This window comes from Pteronotus mesoamericanus, unplaced genomic scaffold (assembly GCF_021234165.1).
Source record: "Pteronotus mesoamericanus isolate MK-2021 breed Mesoamerican mustached bat unplaced genomic scaffold, CSHL_Meso_final contig_105, whole genome shotgun sequence".
In the NCBI taxonomy this organism is placed as follows: domain Eukaryota; kingdom Metazoa; phylum Chordata; class Mammalia; order Chiroptera; family Mormoopidae; genus Pteronotus; species Pteronotus mesoamericanus.
In genome coordinates this window covers 16,014,493-16,033,478 of record NW_026555006.1, presented here as the reverse complement: position 1 = coordinate 16,033,478, position 18,986 = coordinate 16,014,493, and the positions used below count along the sequence as shown (strand labels likewise).

The window sequence follows — 18,986 nt, the reverse complement described above, 5'->3', positions numbered from 1 at the left end:
CTTATGCATTAGAGGAGTAACTCCAGAAAACAACAATATCTGTATGCAAAGTAATACCCTGAAATACAACAATTGGTTTTGTTTCTGAATATAAATAAAACATTGAATTAAAAAATTAAAATGGAAGGTTTCTTCCTGAAAGTTTGGGACAAAAACGTGGGTGCACATTATACATGGCAAAATACAGTATGTAACATACTTGAAGCACATAGAAATATATGAGCATACTGAATACCAAAGGTAATTTAGAAGCTAAGACTAACAGAACAGATGATACACAATGAGGAATGTTGGAAATAAATTCGGTACAGTGGGAATGGATAATGGAGGGCACTAACAGCCAAGGGAAAAGAAAACTAGAGTTGAGTAGGTATCAAAATTATTTTAAATTTCTGAATTTATCAATGATATTGTGAAAGGATTATTATTATTTCCTAATGATTAATGGAATGGAGAATACTTAAGGAAGTGGAGTCAGGTAGACCATCTAGGAGGGTGGAGCAGCATTCAGATTACCAGAGTCACGTTAATTTTTACTTTAAGAAAAGAAATTAAATGGACGGCTGTTACAGTAAAATCTCCAATTTGCATATGGCTACCAATTCTTCCAAGTAGTGAAGACAGAATCTGTATTAGAATATTTCAAAGGCTATTTATAGGCAGAGAGCAGCAAATGGAGTTCATTCTGGTGAACAAATGCAAGATAACAATGTAAGAGTAAAATGTACTCTAACTATGGATTTTGACTAAAAAGATAGATGAAAAATTGATTCAGATTTTTGTGTAAAGGCATTAACTTAATGTTTTGTAGAGTCACCTAAAGTGCAACTAAAAACAGAAAGCAAGCTAGAAAAATATGTTTGGAAACAAACTGGAAAACCATCTCCATGCCTACAGAAAAAACACCATTTCTTCCCATCTAGAAAATAATGTGCAGTCTAGTTACAGCTCTTATAGAACATGTAACACAGCTACAAAGAGATATGAGTCAAAAATTATAGTTCAGATAAAAAAAAAAAGCAAACTTTACAAAAGACCCAAAGAAGACATAACCAAAGCCTACAAAACCATATCTTGCCTAGGGAGGAAAATGCATTTGTTCACTTCATAGCATTATACCAGGTGATCACTGTTAACTCTTAAAGCCTGAGAAAAGAAAAAATATGGGATTACTTTGAATTGTGGTTACTCCCCCTACAGAATGCCTAACCTTAAGAGGAATCGAGGTTACAGATATAAAGTATCTTCAAAAAGTTTTCAGAAGCTATGCAGACAGTTTTAGAGAAACTAAAATGTTTGGCAGCACATCACTACCTAACCTGTGTAGCTTGACACAGCAGACCAACTAAGCCAGTCCACAACACTTCCCCTGGCAATTCTTATGTTCTCATTGCTGATGATGACAGACTGCCTGTAGTTCACGTGTGAACATGATTTCTAAAATGGATGAAAAAAATGAAAGATGTTCCCTACAGAACAGCTTGAAAACTGTTGACTGTTTTAAGACGTTATAAAAACTAGATAGCTGTATCTAGTTCTATTTCATTATGCCTCAACAGTACCAATAGAGTATATAGTACAGAAAAAAATTATAAATGTCTAACATTTCACAATTAGACAAAATTTGGAATACTATTATTATGAAATTCAACTCTAGCTATCATGAACTTTAAAAAGTGGTGAGGCAGAGTCCACTGTACCCATGATTTGCAGGAACAATCATAATCATTTATTCCCTTTTATATAATTTTTGCTTTCGATTTTATAGTGTTTGATCCTCTAGCAAAGTGACCAGCAATGACACATGTAAATGAACATGACCAAGAAAAAGTCCAGCCTATGAGTTTGAAAAGCATAATCAAATATGCATACAAGCACATCCTTCAAAGGCAGTTATTTGGCCAGCCTTAAGCATTTTACTGGTGAACACTGACCAAAAGAAGTCACATTTTACATTGTTTTTATTCCATAAACATTAGGTAATAATCAGGGATAATATGGTAAAGTTAAGTTCGCTATAACAACTCATCAACATTTTAAAGCAACTCATGTGAGAGGACAGGCTCCATACTCTACGTTAGCAATTTTAAACCAGTATGCAGCAAGAACTTTTTAAAGCATGCAATACCTGACTATTTAGTCAGGTGCACTGACCTCTTTATACTTAGATTGTCAAATAAAGATAAAATGACAACAGCCAACACAATAATAACTGTCTGATGAGAGTAAATCAAAATTACACATTATTTTTTTGTCAGATTGGCAAAAAAAAATATTTTGGTGTGCTGCATAATTTTAGTAATTAGTTTACATGTGCCATGAGATGAAAAGCTTGAAAATCACTGCTCTATGCACTTAAATAACAAATTACTAGTGGCAAAGGGAACAGTGTTTCATTCCAAAACTAGACTGACTGAGGGCTAAGAGAATTTGGTGCATGGGGATTTGGATTAGATATACAAGGCACTTTGCATAAAGAGTGGATATGATTAATAATTGCATTACTAATTATTAAAATTATTTCTGTTAGAGGAAAGGTATCAAGAAATCTAGAAAAAGGTAAAACACCATGCACATATCCTTTCCTCTATAAAATATAAACTTTGTAACAAAGAAAATGCAATTTGACCTTTTTAATTATATCCCTATGTTTTTTCCCTTTTACATCATCTATACCCAAATCTTATTTTGGTTCCCGGGATCAAAAGTAGATTAGACAAGGAAAAATATTATTTTCCCTTCCTCTTTAAGATGCCTCTATTAGGCATATAACCCTATAGTTGTAGGAAAGATAACCACTCTTCTATACTCACTGCTCTCACAGTATTATCAGATTAAAACTGTAGGTACTTCTGCAATACTAAATGGAATAGAATTTAACAAAAACATGCTTTCACAACTGTTCTGATCCATTTCTTCTCAGGAATCCTACTGAAAACATACACTCTAACATTTGCTTTGATATATTTGTTGCCTTAAATAACATGAACTGTAGTTTACAACATTTTATAATACAATGAAAAGTCTAAATGTCCTATAGATATGTCAATAATGGATAAATTTAAACTAAAAACTAATCTTATTAAAAAATTAAGTTTTCAAGAGAAATTGAGAAAAGCTTAGTAAAATATATGACTCAGAAGAAAGTATAAACTCACGTTACACCAGGATGAAGATTATATTTCTTTTTTCCAAATCGCGTTTGTTGAGCAAAGAAATCGTAACGTTCAGATTTTTTCCACATATAATAGAAAGCTACACATTCACCAACTGACCTTGTTCGAACCTGTAAGAAACAAATACTTGTTTTTAAGAGTCATCTCTTTAAAGTAGTTACTTCATAGAAAATATCTAAAGTTTGAAAACAAATTTAGCTGGTCCTTAAGTAATATATAATACAATGTGTAAAATACAGTACTGCAGCAGCTGTGTTAAAAACAATTCTTTCTGAACTCCCACTAAGAGAAACAATACACTGGGCAACAGGTCAGATATTTAACATCATGTTTTTAAAAGGCTATCATCTTAATTTACTGAAACAGTAAGTACTTCTCTATTGAAAATGTCTCTATGTGGCATTTAAATTCAAATCAATGTTATAAGGAGTTTCTAAACACTTTCCCAACAGTGATCCAGACTCAACTTCTGCACTTTCTACAAAGGCTGAGACTAGTCCTCAGTGAATTAAAAGCTATTACAATAAAGCTAATACTTTGTGTACTAAGCAACTCCAGTGATTACTGTGCTATACCTATTTGTGTAACTGAAGGGGTTCCACTTACATAATGTTCAACACCTATGGGACTGGCATGTTGACAAAATTCCATTTCACTACTTGGCTTGGAGAACTGGAAGGGTTGATGTGTATTAAAAAAAAACTGGGAGTTTAAAATTAAAAAAGGTATCTGCATGGGTGTTTGGGATGCAAAAAAATATAACTTTAACCCATAAATTTCTGTCTTGAAGCAGGTATCTTATGGGATTGATTGTACCTAAGGATTTGCAATTTGATGACATCCTGTTTCATTACTTGACATGTATTTTTCTTACTCCCTCTCTGCTTGCATTTTACAACTCTGGCCTATGTTGCTCTAAGACTGAAAGATATCAGGGCTCAAAAAAAAAAATGTGTGTGTGTGTATGTTTATCTTTTAAACTCTTTTTTTGTTGTTGTTGCCTCCATTAGAATCTTATTTCTAGACAGATGTAACAAGCCAAGTAAATTCTACTTTGAAAGTAAAAATTGAAGACATTTTGGGGCATGCAAAGTTAACAGTATTATGAAAAATCCTCAATAAAATAAGCCTGCATAATACAACTTATGATTAAGTTCCAAATTCAATTCCAGGTGTAAGAACAAAGTCTTAATGTTTTCACTGGACCATTCTTCTCCCTTTTAAAGAACACTGTCTCCCCTTTGTTCACTACAACAACTAGTAATTATTAGGTATAGGTCAGCTAACTTCTGTAACACTGAAATATCACTGTCCCAAATACAAAAAGTGGGATTTCTGGGGATGTGTTGCCGCTTCTAGTTACACCACCTTATCATTCCAGGGGTCTCCTCCATAGGTAATCCACCATGGTTTGGTCAATACTGTTTAAATTCAAGCAGGAATGCTAGAAAACCATTGCCCTAAAATATTATCCCTTCAACCATGAAACTGTTTGTTTGTTTTTTTAACAACCAGAAACATAATGACCAGTCATTAGCACTATGCATTCCTTTCATAGACTATCAGTCACTGTATTGGAGGTTATCGATTCAGATACAACATTAAGAGGTATAGCTACCTCTTTTAGTATTGTTTTAAAAACAATGCTAAGCCCTTGCGAGTATGGCTCAGTTGGCTGGAGAGTCATCCCCTAAACCAAAAGCTTGCAGGTTCAATCCCTAGTTGGGACAGGTATAGGAGGCAAGCAATCAATGTTTCTCTCTCACATTGATGTTTCTCTCCCTCTTTCTCCCCTTCTCTTCCCCTTTCTCTAAAATCAATAACCATGTCCTCAGGTGAGGGTAAAAAATGCTAAGACTCAAAATTTTTCTTAGTTATAGCTGATGTCATATACCAAAATGCAACAAGATAATCAAGAGCAAAATTAAGAAAAATGACCTTACAGGATTTGTAAGCAACAATTTTACTTATGAAACATAAAATAGATACTGATAAAAATATGTGTTGAAACAAGTGGACACCATCCAATCACACCCACAGGTATATAAAAGGAGTATGTTGTGACAGACTATTTAGAGCCTCAGACGTAAGACCAAATACCGTTAACATCATCCTAGACAAGTCATCACATAAGACTTAACTGCTATCTTCAAGGAAACATGTAAAGCCAAGATCTTTGACATTTCTATTTGCTAAAGATGTAGTATTTTTAAGTCTGGAAATTACTTAACTTCCTACATTTAAACTCCTATATTTTAATTTTGCCTGTCCTAATGCCCTACAGGAACATTTTTCTAATCTACATAATTATGCAGTCACTCTTGAAAATCTTACCTGATTTCAGCTACAAGAGAATTAAACCTAAAAATAAATCTGCAAGTAACTATGACGTTCTTCTAGGTATAAACTGACATTGTATGATTGATATTACCAATATGGAATGATGATCATGCTAAATATAATTATCAAATTATAAAATTTTAACAATGTATAACAATGCTGAGTTGTTAAGATATTCTTCCGGAAAATTAAATCCTAATTAAAATCCAATTAAATACTAAGTATATGATTTTAGACCACTTAGGACTTAAGCAAATGTAAAAAAATTTTAACTGTAAATAACATGTTAAAAATGCTTTACAGTGTCAAAATTAAAGACCTTCATAAAAAAGAAAATCTGTCACAGGTTGTAGAAAATAGCTTTAAACAATTACACTGTATACACATATCCCACCCAGAAGCTGATGAACATATTTGCAAGTGAGTCCAATATAAAGGCTTCTAATATTATGTACTGAAAACAGTCACCTGGCAAATTCATGCCAGGAAGTTGAGGCATGCTTATAATAACAATTCCCTAAACATCAACATGTTAAAATTTCATTACAGAACTTTTAACATTAGAAAATAATTAAGATATAAGACGTTCTGGGTTGTTAACTAAATTTCCTTTTGGAAAAAAGAGAGTATGTATCATTACTTACTTTATTAGCCTGAATCAAATGGAAATCCTTTCCATAGGCCTTCAGCCCTTGTTCAAAATTTCTACACTCTTCCTCTGTCCAAACAGATAATTCCTCTGACAAAATGGGGAGAAAAAACTGTTAAGCAATATTCCCCCAAATGCTGTATATAACAAACATACTGAGAATAGAACTACAGTTTTCTGGTCACAATGAAGGATTTTTACCTTTAAGTTTTATTACCGACCGATTGCTGCAAATATGACAAAAACTCCTTACTAATAAAATTCTGGATGATGCACTAGCTCTCCAGCCTTAATCTGGGCCACTTTCCCCTTTATTCTTTATGACCAAACTCTACTAGCCAGCTTTCAATTCTTAAATTTGTTTTGTTCTTTCTTTAGATCTTGTGTATGCCATTCCTTTTGCCTAGCATTATTTCTTGCCTCCTACACTCCAGCAAAAATGTAACTTTGTTCAAGAAGTCCTAACAGCCTCACCCTTTCTCTCAACTAGATTAAGTCCCACTGCAATAAGTTTGAAATGCATCCTCTAATTTTCTTTTTAAGAACTCACAGCTCTTTTTCAGCTTCTCTACTTAGCCTCTATGTACCATGAGAGCCGGGACTTTGTTTATAGTTATGTTGTTAGAACTTAGTAGACCCCCCAATTTTTGTTGAGCTAATCAATGTTTCATTTGTTACATAATAATATAAAAATAGTAGTCTTAGTGAAGCAGGGTGGGAGCCAGTTTAGAGTAAAAAAAAACATATAGCTGGGTAGACTGAAAAGTGTAAATTTTAAATTTTAAATCCCATGAAAACATTTAATATTTATTCTTACCTCTAGCTGCTTTTACATTAAATCTTAATCTTCTCAATGCTTCTTCTGTGTCAAAATTGCATTTAACCAATTCATATAATGCCTAGAAAAATAAAGAGCTTCAATATGTGACCCAGACTATGAATAGTTCAAAGCTACAATTTCTTAAAAGAGTAAAGGCTTTTCTAGAATCCATTGTTTTCATCCCTTCTGGAGGATCAATAATCCCAGTGAATACAACATGTGGAACACTAAGGAGAAACAACCATAAATTTAATCCTGATAATTAACTATGAAGAAAACAGGATTAACAAATACTCTAACTTGGTAGCCAGAGTATTCACAGGAATTTAGAAATAAAAAATTATTTTATAAAAATCACAAATCCCTTTTTTTCTGGCCTTCTGCGGTTCCTATTCTAAGATAATTTTAAACATATCAGAAAAGAAAAACATTGATTAAAAAGGGTAAAAAAATAATGCTGTCATTAGGTTTGTGGTAAGCACTAGTCTACCGTGTGCATAATAATGTTATACCAGATGTGTATTACCAACTTGATGATATCCACATTCTCAGGGATATCCGAAGAAACTTTTTTTCAAAAAGCCTAGTAAAAATATATATACAGGCAAAGTGAAAATATAAAGATTTTTGTTTATTTGAGGTATCATACCCATGAAGTCGGTGTGTTAACACCAAGTGTCTTATGCTACCTATAACTCAGATTCTTTTGAAAACATTTTAGAAATTTTTGGTGGACAGACACTGAATGGGACAGCATTTACACTTTAAAACATATATGATTAATTTATTTAGGGAAATTACAACAGTTACTTCTTATTCATATACCTGTTCATTGTCTTTTATGTGAGATCCTTCAGGAATTGCTTCTACACCTTTCTCATCACCTGTTCTTCTAGACGCATCCTTAAGAAATACAATCACTTTATCCTCTGGTAAGTACTCAGGGTCCCACAGGAGCTGATCATCATTTTCATATACTAAATTAACAAAACATAGTATTTTTAAAAATGCTAAATATTGATAGTTTGTGTTAAAACATATCATTGAACAAATAACTGATACTTAGAGTCAAAATGTTACAAATTGATAGGTAAACTGTCCTCCCACTACTTGCCTGACTTCAATCTTGGGCAATATTCATAGCCTAAGTGAGTAAGCAATCTAATCAGAAGTACCACTTTTTACCCCTTTCAGATTCTGCCTGACTTAGCTTATTTACCAAATTCCAAGACCTCTAGGTTTGTTTGAATAATACCACTAGGCCTTACTACCAGTATGGGTCAATTACTTCCCTTCTCCCTGTCTCACCTGTGAAATGGTGATAGGAATCCTATGGCAGAGGTATAAGGTTTTAAAATACTTTAAAACAAGTCTGGCACATTTTAAGGTTCAATGGATGTTCAACATTTTTGAAAAGGGGTGTCTAAAAAATTGCTCACCCAAATGCTATCACTCTTATTTCTTGAGGCAATTTTTTCTTACTTCTTTGTATTGTTACATTGTTGCAACTACATTATAATGACTATAAGTAATTTTTATAAAAACAAGTCAGTATATTTTTAAAGCATTTAGGTTTCATCATCATAATTTCCATTATAATAAAATTAAAGCCTAAATTTCATCAAAATTTAGAAAGTAAAAGGAAAGGAGAACCTAAGAGAAAGCCTTGTAGAATTCTAAATGACAGAATATAAAAACAAAGACAAAATTAGTAAGATACAATCAGTCACAAGATAAAATATCAAAAGTGTGGCACCACAGCAGCTAGGGGAAGAAAATGTTTCAAGGAATAATAAACTGGTTTAATGCTATAAAGTGACCAGACTGAACACTGAGAAAAGGTACACTGAATTTACAAAGAGGGAGATGTCTCAAGAACTTTCTATGCAAAGAGAGAAGCTGAAGACATATTGGAGAAGACTGAAAAGTAAATGGAAAGTGAAGAAATAAAGTAGAAAACTCTTGGAAAGTTCATTTCTGAGGAAGAATAGGGCAGTAGCTGTAAAGAAACTATAGTTGACCCTGGCCAGTGTGGCTCAGTTGGTTGGAGGGTCGTCAGGTAAACTGAAAGGTCATGGGTTCCATTCCCCATCAGAATACATGTCTATGTCGTGGGTTCAGCCCCAGGTCAGGTGTGCAGTAAGGGAGGCAACCCTTTGATGTTTCTCACATGATTGTTTCCCTCTGTCTCTTTCCCTTCCCTCTCTCTGGAATCAAAGAGCATGTCTTTGGGTGGGGATAAAAATAAATAAGTACAATTTTTAAATAAACAGACTATAGTTGAAGAGTTTTTGGTTTTGTGGATTTTTAGAGATAGATGAGACATTATCATTTAACTGCCAATAGGGAAGAGACAGCTGGAGAAAGACTGACTCTAAGAGTTTACAAAAGATGACTGACAGCCTGAAGTTCCTTTTGCTATGAAAAAGTAATTAACAACTAATTAAACATTTCCTATGTATCAGGCAATTATGCTAAGTGTTTTCAGATAAATTATCTGCATCATCCAGAAGACACATAAAGTTTAAATATTGTCACATTTCAGTTTCCCAAAATTTATAATCTTTAAAATACAGCTCAAAGGATAAACTCTAGAAACTTTTCCTTCATAAATCTCACTTCTTTTTAAATCTGCTGGTAGAATTCTAGTGAAACTCTAAATTGTAAATACAATAAAACTCCCATAATAATGTGAATTTGGATATACTGCTATTGATTTCTGCTCTCTACTCAGTCTCTGTTCCGTGAAGGGTGCAGACTGGTTTTTGGAGTGATAGAGAGGCGGTGGACAAAACCTTACGAGGAAACCCTGACTTAGGAAGAGAAAGGTAAAGAACGGGTCCTTGAGTCCCCAGTGTTCTCCCAGTTATATCCCCATACGAAGCCTATTAAACCAGTACAAACTACCTGGGAGAAACTTCTGGAATTATTCTGGAAGTCCCACATAGCTACAGGATACAAAGATAGGCTGATTTAAGCTAAGTACACAAGCATCACCAGATGGTGGCAAATGGCAAGTCAGGCCCCTAGAACTGTGATAGGGTAGCCTGAGAATATGACACTGTTTTATGCAATTACAATAGACTAAAAAATAACCATGCTGTGAGAACAACTGCATTTTCACAGAGGCTAAACTATGCTGCCTTTCTAGAAATAGGCCAAATTATTTTTCAGTGAAGTTTACAATCTAAATAACTTTTAACTATGATCTAAATAAAACAGGCAACACAACTGATATTAAAAGTATGTTGTAGAATGACTAAATGCCAAGAGGTAAGATTCAAAAGAACTCCACATTGAACTACTGAGGAGAAATACCATTTATAAATATGATATGAAGGGGAAAAACTCTTTAATAGCAACACAAAGGAAAAAATACTTCATTATAATTAAAGTGACATAAACACACTAGATTTTGAAAGATCACAATCACTGAACTGTAATGACATCTCCAGAAACTATTTAATTCTAAATGAATTACCAAGCCTAAGTACTCAAAATTTAAAAAGCAACCACAAATATATCTACCTTACTAGAGGATATAATTTACATGATTATATCTTGTACATAAGTGAAAGGGTTCAGAAGGCAAGAACTCACCCACCGTACTAACACAGGTTAGGTGGGTAAGTGCTGCTTATGGCATTTTAAGTAATCAAATTAAGCTTCTTGGATAAGCAAAATGAGTTGCAAAATAATTTAACAAAGTTTATTACACGTGCGTTAGCAGGGGGAACTACTGTAGAAAGCTGAGACACAGCCATAACAAAACCATAAGCAATCTGGGAAATTAGTTCCCAATGAATAAATGTGTATTTATTAACCTCCTGGGTTTTTTTTAAAGCGTTATTCCATTTTTAATGCCTTAAAGATTCTAATTAATATATTATGAAGATGGAAATGCTAATCCATAATCAGCATTATATTGTACTAATAATGTTTACAACAGAAATTCCCACAATCTTTAAAGATCTTATTATGATTAATGGCATGAATTTTAAGTTGTCTAGCTGAGTTTTTCCAGTTACACAACTTCACTTGTACAAAAGACCTACATTAGTATGTTTTTTGCTAATCAAAAAATATCTGAAGATGATTTTCACTTTTATGAAAAAAGGCAAAAAGTTAAAATGGCATTTAGCCCTTATTTTGAAGTGAGCCTTTATAGAGCCAGTGTGCCAGAGTGGCGCCACCAAGCTTCTGCCCTGGGAACTACACTTAGCATCTCAGCATCAAGCTGCATAGCTTTGAACTGTCTGTATCTGTGATATATCTCTATTTTGTGCATCCACTGACAAGATGTGTCCTGAGATAACAGAAAATCCTCATATCATTCCTGTTTTACTATATGTTAATGTTACTTTAGGTTTGATGTATTATTTGGTATGATTTGGTAGGTTATTTTCAGGGTCTAGAAATGCTCAAAATTTTTTCCATGTGGTACAATAATAGTTCCCCCTTATAAGCAGTTTTGCCCTGTGGTTTCTGTTACCCACTGTCAACTGTGGTCTGAAGACCTCTGCATAATTCACCTCACTTCATCTCATCACATAGACACTGTATCCTCTCACATTACCACAAGAAGGGGGAGTACAGTATGGTATTTTAAAAGACCAGATTCACATAATTTTTACTACAGTATAATTGTTTTATTATTATTGCTGTTAATCTCCTACTGTGCCTAATTTATAAATTAAACTTTATCACAGGTACATATATGTATAAGAAAAAAGATATATATAGGTTTTGGTATGACTGTGGTTTTACTGTGGTGGTAGTCTTGGAATATATTGCCCTTGGACAAAGGAAGAACACTATTACTAATTGCTTCTATGTGCCATTTCAGCTAACAAAAGGTTTTATAGGAACCCTCCTCTTTGGATAGTGAGAGAAACCTGTATAGGTTAAATAAAATGTCTGTTTCAACAGTATTATTATCAGGTAAGAGTAATGTATGTGTTCAGTTTTTAGTAACTTAATTTGTCAAATGCCCATTAGAAACAATTTTCATAGTCCTTTGCTATTCACTGCTTCATAATTCCTAACCATCACTTTCTTACTCTAAAGCTTATGTCAGGCAACCATAAAAATTTGACTGGGAATTCCCTGAACCTTGCTTTCTTTTTCCCTAAGTAAGCCATCTAATTCGCAATTAAATTAATCCTAGGTTCCGAATCTTGGCACTACTGACATTTCGGCTGGATAATTCTTAGTCATGGAGGGGAGGGGAGGTTCAATTTTGTGCACTGTAAGATGTATACAAGCACAACATTCAAATTATTTAGTCTTATCATTTAGTCTTATCATAAAGTTGCAGTGTCTGTTCAGTCTAGTACATGGGAGTGACAATAAAACACACTTAACTTAGAAAATTCATGCCTTTCACCTACTGTGGGAATTAAACCTTTTCTATATGCTGAGTGAAGCCGATACCCATCCTGGAAGCCCCAAGAATGGATAAATGAGCCAGGGCAAGCCAAAGTACTTACTTACCTCTCTGGTCACAATAATTACTTCTGGTTGGACATATGACTCAAGCTAAGTCAATACAGGTTCTCCTTAGACTTTTGCTGGTGCAAAGCGGGATGGGGAAGTTGTCATTTTTGCTGGTTCTCTAGCTATAAGGACTGTGTAAAGTATAAGCCAGGAGCTCCCAAGTGGCCACCTTAGCTTGTCTGACAATAAAAGTAAAAGAAAGATGCAGGGACACCAGATATTGTAAGAACTACTGAATCTAGCTATATTTGAAGAAACACCTTTCCAGTAAAGCAATTAAGTCAATTCTTTTTTTCACTGAAGCTAAACTGAACTGGGTTTTTATCACTTGCAAGCAAAAGAGCATAAACTGATGCTTTCTGAAAATCTGGAAAAAATAAAAACCCTAAATACAATGGACAAGATTAATCATCTACTGAATATTAATGCCACTTGCTGAGCACTTACTATGTGCCAGACACCATGCTTCTAAGTGCTACACATAAAATTGTCACATATAAATCCTCACAATACGTTCTATAAATAAATGCTCTATTATTGCTAGTTTATAGAGGAGGAGAAAAAATTAGGTAACACGTCCAAAGTAAAATGCCAAATACTGATCCAAGATTACTGACTCTGTATACGTTGTGTTAACACCATTCTGTACCCACCCAAGAACCAGTCACCAAATTTTACTGAGTGACTATGTGATAAAAATCATCCTAGGAATTAAGGATACAAAAGTGAGTAAATGATTATAATATACTGTGTTGAGAATAAATGGTAATTTACATGTATTTAAGAAAATATTAACATGTAATTGAAATTTTGTAATCAAAATAGATAGAGGTTCAAAGGAGCATGACTTGAATATGACTGTAACTAATAAATCTGATTTATGTAATTGTTTGGAGCGATAACTGATAAGGAATATGTACTCTAAATAGAGCCTAATACAAAAAGCAATCAGATATAACAAAGAAAAAAATTTATCAATGTGCTTCCAAATAATAACAGGGTTTCCTTATAGCAATAAAAAAATTCTAATCCATCTGTCAATTCCTACAGTAAAGATATCAGGATATTTTAGTTTATGGAACTTTTATCAAAATAGCCAAAACCAAATGCTTTCCCTTTTCAATGTGTTCACCAAACCAATAAAAAATACCTGTAATTGTTAAAGAAAAAAAAAATGCACAAACTAGCACCTTCCCTTTGACAGCTTTATTTCTTAACAGTGTGGTTTACATAAGTTTTGCATGTGTTTGGTTTGCATGCACAGTGCACCTTAAATAGAAGCAAATTCTGAGTATTACAACAGAAGTTAGAATTCCTGAAACTACAAAGCTTGAGGATAAGCCCTATACCACAGCGCCTTCCAAGACAGTATCACCCTGCTAAATCTAGTCTGATCCTCACACAATCTAAGAAACTTAAATTCTCAAAGTAAGAAAGCTTCATTAATCACTGCTGTTTGAAAAAAAATAATAAGTATAATTGCTTTCTAAAATTGTTAAAAAGAAAAACATTAAATCAAAATTTTAAAAGTTAAGAGATTATGATCACTTACTGATATCTGACAATAAAACATGTTAAAATAAAAGAGATAAAACATATTAAAAGATAATTAAGCTACCTTTAGCTGTAATGTTAGCTTGCCACATATAAAACTGAGATGTTTTCCTTCCTACCTACAAGGAAATTTAATAAAATGGAATGTCTTTCAGTTCTTTATTTAGATAAAGAACTCAATGGTGAACATATACTATTACATAGCATAAGAAAAACATAACATTGTAAATTCAATTACAAAAATCCCATACAAAAGCTAATGAATCACTTATTTTTGCATATAATTACAATGCATTCACAAAACGAATGCATAGATCTTCATTATATAACTACGTCACTTCATATCGATACCTTTAATGTTCCAAGAATTTACTTGAAAGTGAGTGAAAATAATTACTGGTATGTTAAACATGTTTACTATCACTGGAATTTACCAGCGTGTGGCCTTCCTTTATTCGCCTCTGATCTGCTGCTTGCCCTGAAAGCAGGTGCACACCTATGATATAAAGTAAATATCTGGAGGAAATGCTAACAAGAAAACAAAACAACAAAAGACTTCTACAACTCCAAAAGGATCTGCATATGTAAGTTGAAATGTTGAGAAGAAAACTGAAATGAAAGATTTCTAGCACTGAGTGATGTCACACTGCACATGAACTCATTGAAAACACATATACACCCACAACATTCTTTCTAGAACTCACCTAAAGTGAGTAATCTGAAAAAGACTTAAAAAAAAGAATCCTCAAGTATTTTATGTTACTGGAAATTTAGGTATTTTTGACTTACTCGGGACTTTAAGATAAAATGATGAAAAAAAATCATGTAAAATTTAAGTATATAAGTTGTTTTCCCAAATTATTTTAAATACACAAGTATCAAAGTAATCAAGTTTAATAAGTAATGTTATGTTTCAGAAGCAAATAAGCTTTTTGTATCATTTACTCAAGTTTTTTAGACCTGTCCAACATCTTCCACTGATGTGACTTTTAAAATTTAAATTATATAAAAGGGTATATTCAGGCTATTTAAAATATGAATAAATAAATAAGTCACTTAATACCAAAATAACAATTGACTTTTTTCACTAGACTTGTATGAACAAAACTGAAAAAACAGAAAACATATTTCTTCTTATAGAAATAATGCAGGCCCTCTTTCATAATTCAGTAGGGTAACATAAACTGTCATGTCTTAGCCCATTATAAAACAATAGTTCATCACTTCAATGGCATGAATTCAGCTATTAACTTTACTAATAACCCACCTTTTTCATTTTCTTTGTATCTACAAACGCCAACAGGAATCTCCGCTTGAAACATGGAGCCCACCATAATCTCCTATTTTAAAAATAACATAAAACATTAGTGAGGCCCCTGGCCAGGTAGGTCATCCTGATGCGCAAGGGTAGCAGATACGATCCCGGTCAGGGCACATTCAACAATCAACCAATGAAGCATCAATAACTGGAACAACAATTGAATGTTTCTCTCGTCTCTCTCACTCAAATCAATAAAAATAAAATTTTAAAACATTAGTAAGATCTAGTAAAAGATTTTATAACCAATTTCTAGTATTACTACCTTCTTACTCAAACTGTTCCTGGTTTCCCTGTCATACAACACAGATGCAACAATTAACTACCTCAGAAGTATTGTGAGGATGAATGAGTTAATAATAGACAGGAGCTTGGATATGATTGGATGAAACTATCTGTAATAATAATGGGGTGATAAGCAATACAACAATGGATACAAACTTCAAAATATGGAGAAAAAATGAATTCTTACTATTCAGTTAGTAAGATCATTGTGAACACTAAAAAATAGTCAAATTCAGGCATTTTCAACTGAATCTACACTCTATACTATGGCCCTTAGGTCAGCAACATTAGTGTCGCTGAGGATAAAAGACATGGAAATACTCAGGCCCTATCCCAAACCTACTAAACAAGAAACTGGAGATGGGACTCAGCATATAAAGCTTGTTAATGCTTTAACAAGCTATCCAGTTGATTTTGACATATACAAGTCTAAAAACAAGAGCTTTAAGATAAAGGAAGTAATAAAAGGGTTTGTATAAAGCTCAGTAGAGGCCAACTGCATGAAACGCTGAACTAAATGGATAAGCAAGCTAGTGTCCAACTTTCATTAAAATGATACAAAATGAAAAAGCAACCCCCAAAACATAATTAAATCTTATTTTAAGAAATCTGGTAATCGAATTTATATAGTCAAATCACATATTAGAGGAAACTGGCTGTTTAAAACAACATTAGAGATCACCACTGAGATTTTTATGACACACAGGGACCAGACTCTCTTTTGCCTGATGGCTAAGTGATAAGAATAAATTAACTGCATTTTTAAATTGAAGACTTAGGGGGGAAAGGTACAAATCTTGGTCTAGTAAGTTTAAATAACTATTAGGATTTGAAAATTTCCTCTCTCCAGTTACTGTCACCTCACTGATGTTAGAAATTGTTTTCCCCATATTTACGTGAAGAGATGAAACTCAAAAAAATTAATTTCCTCAAGAACACACTATTAGTAAGTTCTGGGGCTATCACTGGAACACAGGTTTGATTCCAAAGATGTTTCCTCTACCCCAGTTTCTATAATAATTCAATTTTATCTTACAAACCTTAGATGATCTCTAAACCTAGACAATTTTTTTATTGCAACAAAAATCATACTAAAACAAAACAATCTGAATTTACTACAGCCTGCTTTATTATAGACTATTGCTGAGGAAGCAGCTAACACTACCCAGCAAAGATCTCACTTTCCCCTTGTTCTCGCCCCACTTAGCTTTTTGTTCCCTCATTTAAAAAAAAAAATTAACATCTAATTAAATACTATATTGAACACTCTGGATATACAAACAGTTGACTTATGTTGGAGAAAGGCTATACAAACTTGAATGTGTGGTAGAAAGTAACAATCTAAGATGACTCAAGGTTTCTAGATTTTATCATTTTAATTTCTACATGGCATAAAACTCAGGAAAAAAATTGGATTAAAAACCATTTCCCCCAAATTGGTCACACAAATAGTAACTTACGTGATCCTTATTTTCTGTCTTCAGACCCATCCTTCATTCATCACTCTCAATTAATTAACACATACTATACTGAACTAACCTTCCCTTACCATTCTAACCCAAACTGATGTCTCTCTCTTCTAAACATCTTTTTGGAAACCTGTAACAGATCAATGCTGGCTGAAGCCCAGAATCCCTGGGTAGCCCAGTCCAAGTTCATTTAAATACTCCATTCTTCCTAATAGAATCTCTAACTATGAGGTTCTCTTCTTTTAATCAGTAAGGGGTTCAGCTCTTTTTTAGGTTTGACCCAGGCATCCTTAAATTGACCCTTCACCCCCCAAAATTAGGAAAAGCTCCAAAGTATTAACTAAATATTGAGCTGGCCAAAAAGTCTGTTTGTTTGTTTTCTGTTAGGATGGCTCTAGTAGTGCTTAGTTGTCTTTAACTTCATTCGAAACAATTGTGTTAAGTTGTATTTGTGACAGCTGTCATATCAGCATGCATTGAAAAAAAGTCAAAATTGGTGAATTTTTGTGCAGTCATTTTGATGTTAAAGATGGAAGAAAATATACAACATTTTCAGCCTATTAGGCTTCATTTTGAGAAAGGTAAAACGCAACTAAAATGCAAAAAAGGATTTATGCAGTGTATGGAGAAGGTGCTGTGACTGACTGAACATGTCAAAAGTGGTTTGTGAAATTTCGTGCTGGAGATATCTCACTGGATGGTGCTCCATGGTTGGGCAGACCAGTTGAAGTTGATAGCAATCAAATCGAGACATTAATTAAGAACAATCAACATTATACCACTCAGGAGACAGCCAACATACTCAAAATATCCAAATCAATAAAGTTATTGGTGAAAGTGAAAAATGTGTCTTTTATTTTAAGGAAAAAACTAATGGGCCTTTTGGACCAACCCAATAATTAAACAATCATGACAAATGCAGGAAGTGCACTCAATTTGAAGTTCTGGGCTATTCTGCTTTCAAAGAAATGATTGTTTATGCACGAAATTTAAAATCATTATGTAGGAAAAAGAATAACCGCAACAACAAATAACTTAAAGGAATTTGTAAGAGCAAAATCAGGTGATTTAACAAGAATGACATTTCTTTTATATAATGATTTGCTCTGAACAATTTTATGTGACATTTTGATACATTTTCATATGTCAGTGACTTTGCAACAGCTTATAATTAATTCAATTTAATTGTATGGTTAAACAGTGTTATACAATTCTGTAACTTAAAACTTGTATCAATATATTATCTTTAGATTCAATTTAGAAATTAACATCTAATAATGCAGTTTTAGAAAAGCCCAAATCTATTTCTTCATACATTACACTTGGAGTTGTAAACATCAACATTAACATAGGATGGAAAAATTTGTAATCTAAATTATTAAACAGAATTTACTTAACAAATACTAATAAGCCTCCACAATTGTTTTTCCAAGTATATATACATATGTTTAAAAATCACATGTGATACTTTCTATAGTGCAACAAAATTCTAAATTAACACTAGTTCAGAAATTTGGATGTCTAATCTTGATTTGAATGCCATCTTGCTCAACAAAGGCCAATTCTTTCTATACCATTTAGTTTATAAAAGGATAAACACCTGAATGTTTTAGGGGAAATCTGAACATCTACACAACATTTCAATGTCACAGAAGGGCCTACTCAACTTTACCTCAACTTTATCAACATATATGTAGTTAGTATAAAAAAAAACCAACATTGCACTTAGCTTTTTAAATATTAATTTAGATAAAATGGCTCTAACTACCTTTTTCCAGTCTTCAGATGGAATATAATCTTCATCTTCTTCAGATTCTTCTTCTATTTCGCTATCTAGAATAAGCAAGACAATACTACTATAACATGATTGCCTCTCCTG

At 33.1% G+C, this 18,986-nt stretch overlaps 1 protein-coding gene across 8 annotated transcripts in view; it reads right to left on the bottom strand.

Annotated features, from left to right (window-relative positions):
• Positions 1–18,986, bottom strand: part of MIER1 (MIER1 transcriptional regulator) — a 56,680-nt gene that overhangs the window by 7,020 nt on the left and 30,674 nt on the right. For all 8 annotated transcript variants that reach the window (XM_054574384.1, XM_054574421.1, XM_054574429.1 and 5 more), the window contains 6 exons: positions 18,876–18,940; positions 15,303–15,375; positions 7,811–7,962; positions 6,983–7,064; positions 6,161–6,255; positions 3,159–3,286 (listed from right to left, as the gene is read on the bottom strand). In XM_054574384.1, the coding sequence (XP_054430359.1) occupies positions 3,159–3,286; positions 6,161–6,255; positions 6,983–7,064; positions 7,811–7,962; positions 15,303–15,375; positions 18,876–18,940 (595 nt within the window). The remainder of the gene's footprint in view (positions 1–3,158; positions 3,287–6,160; positions 6,256–6,982; positions 7,065–7,810; positions 7,963–15,302; positions 15,376–18,875; positions 18,941–18,986) is intronic.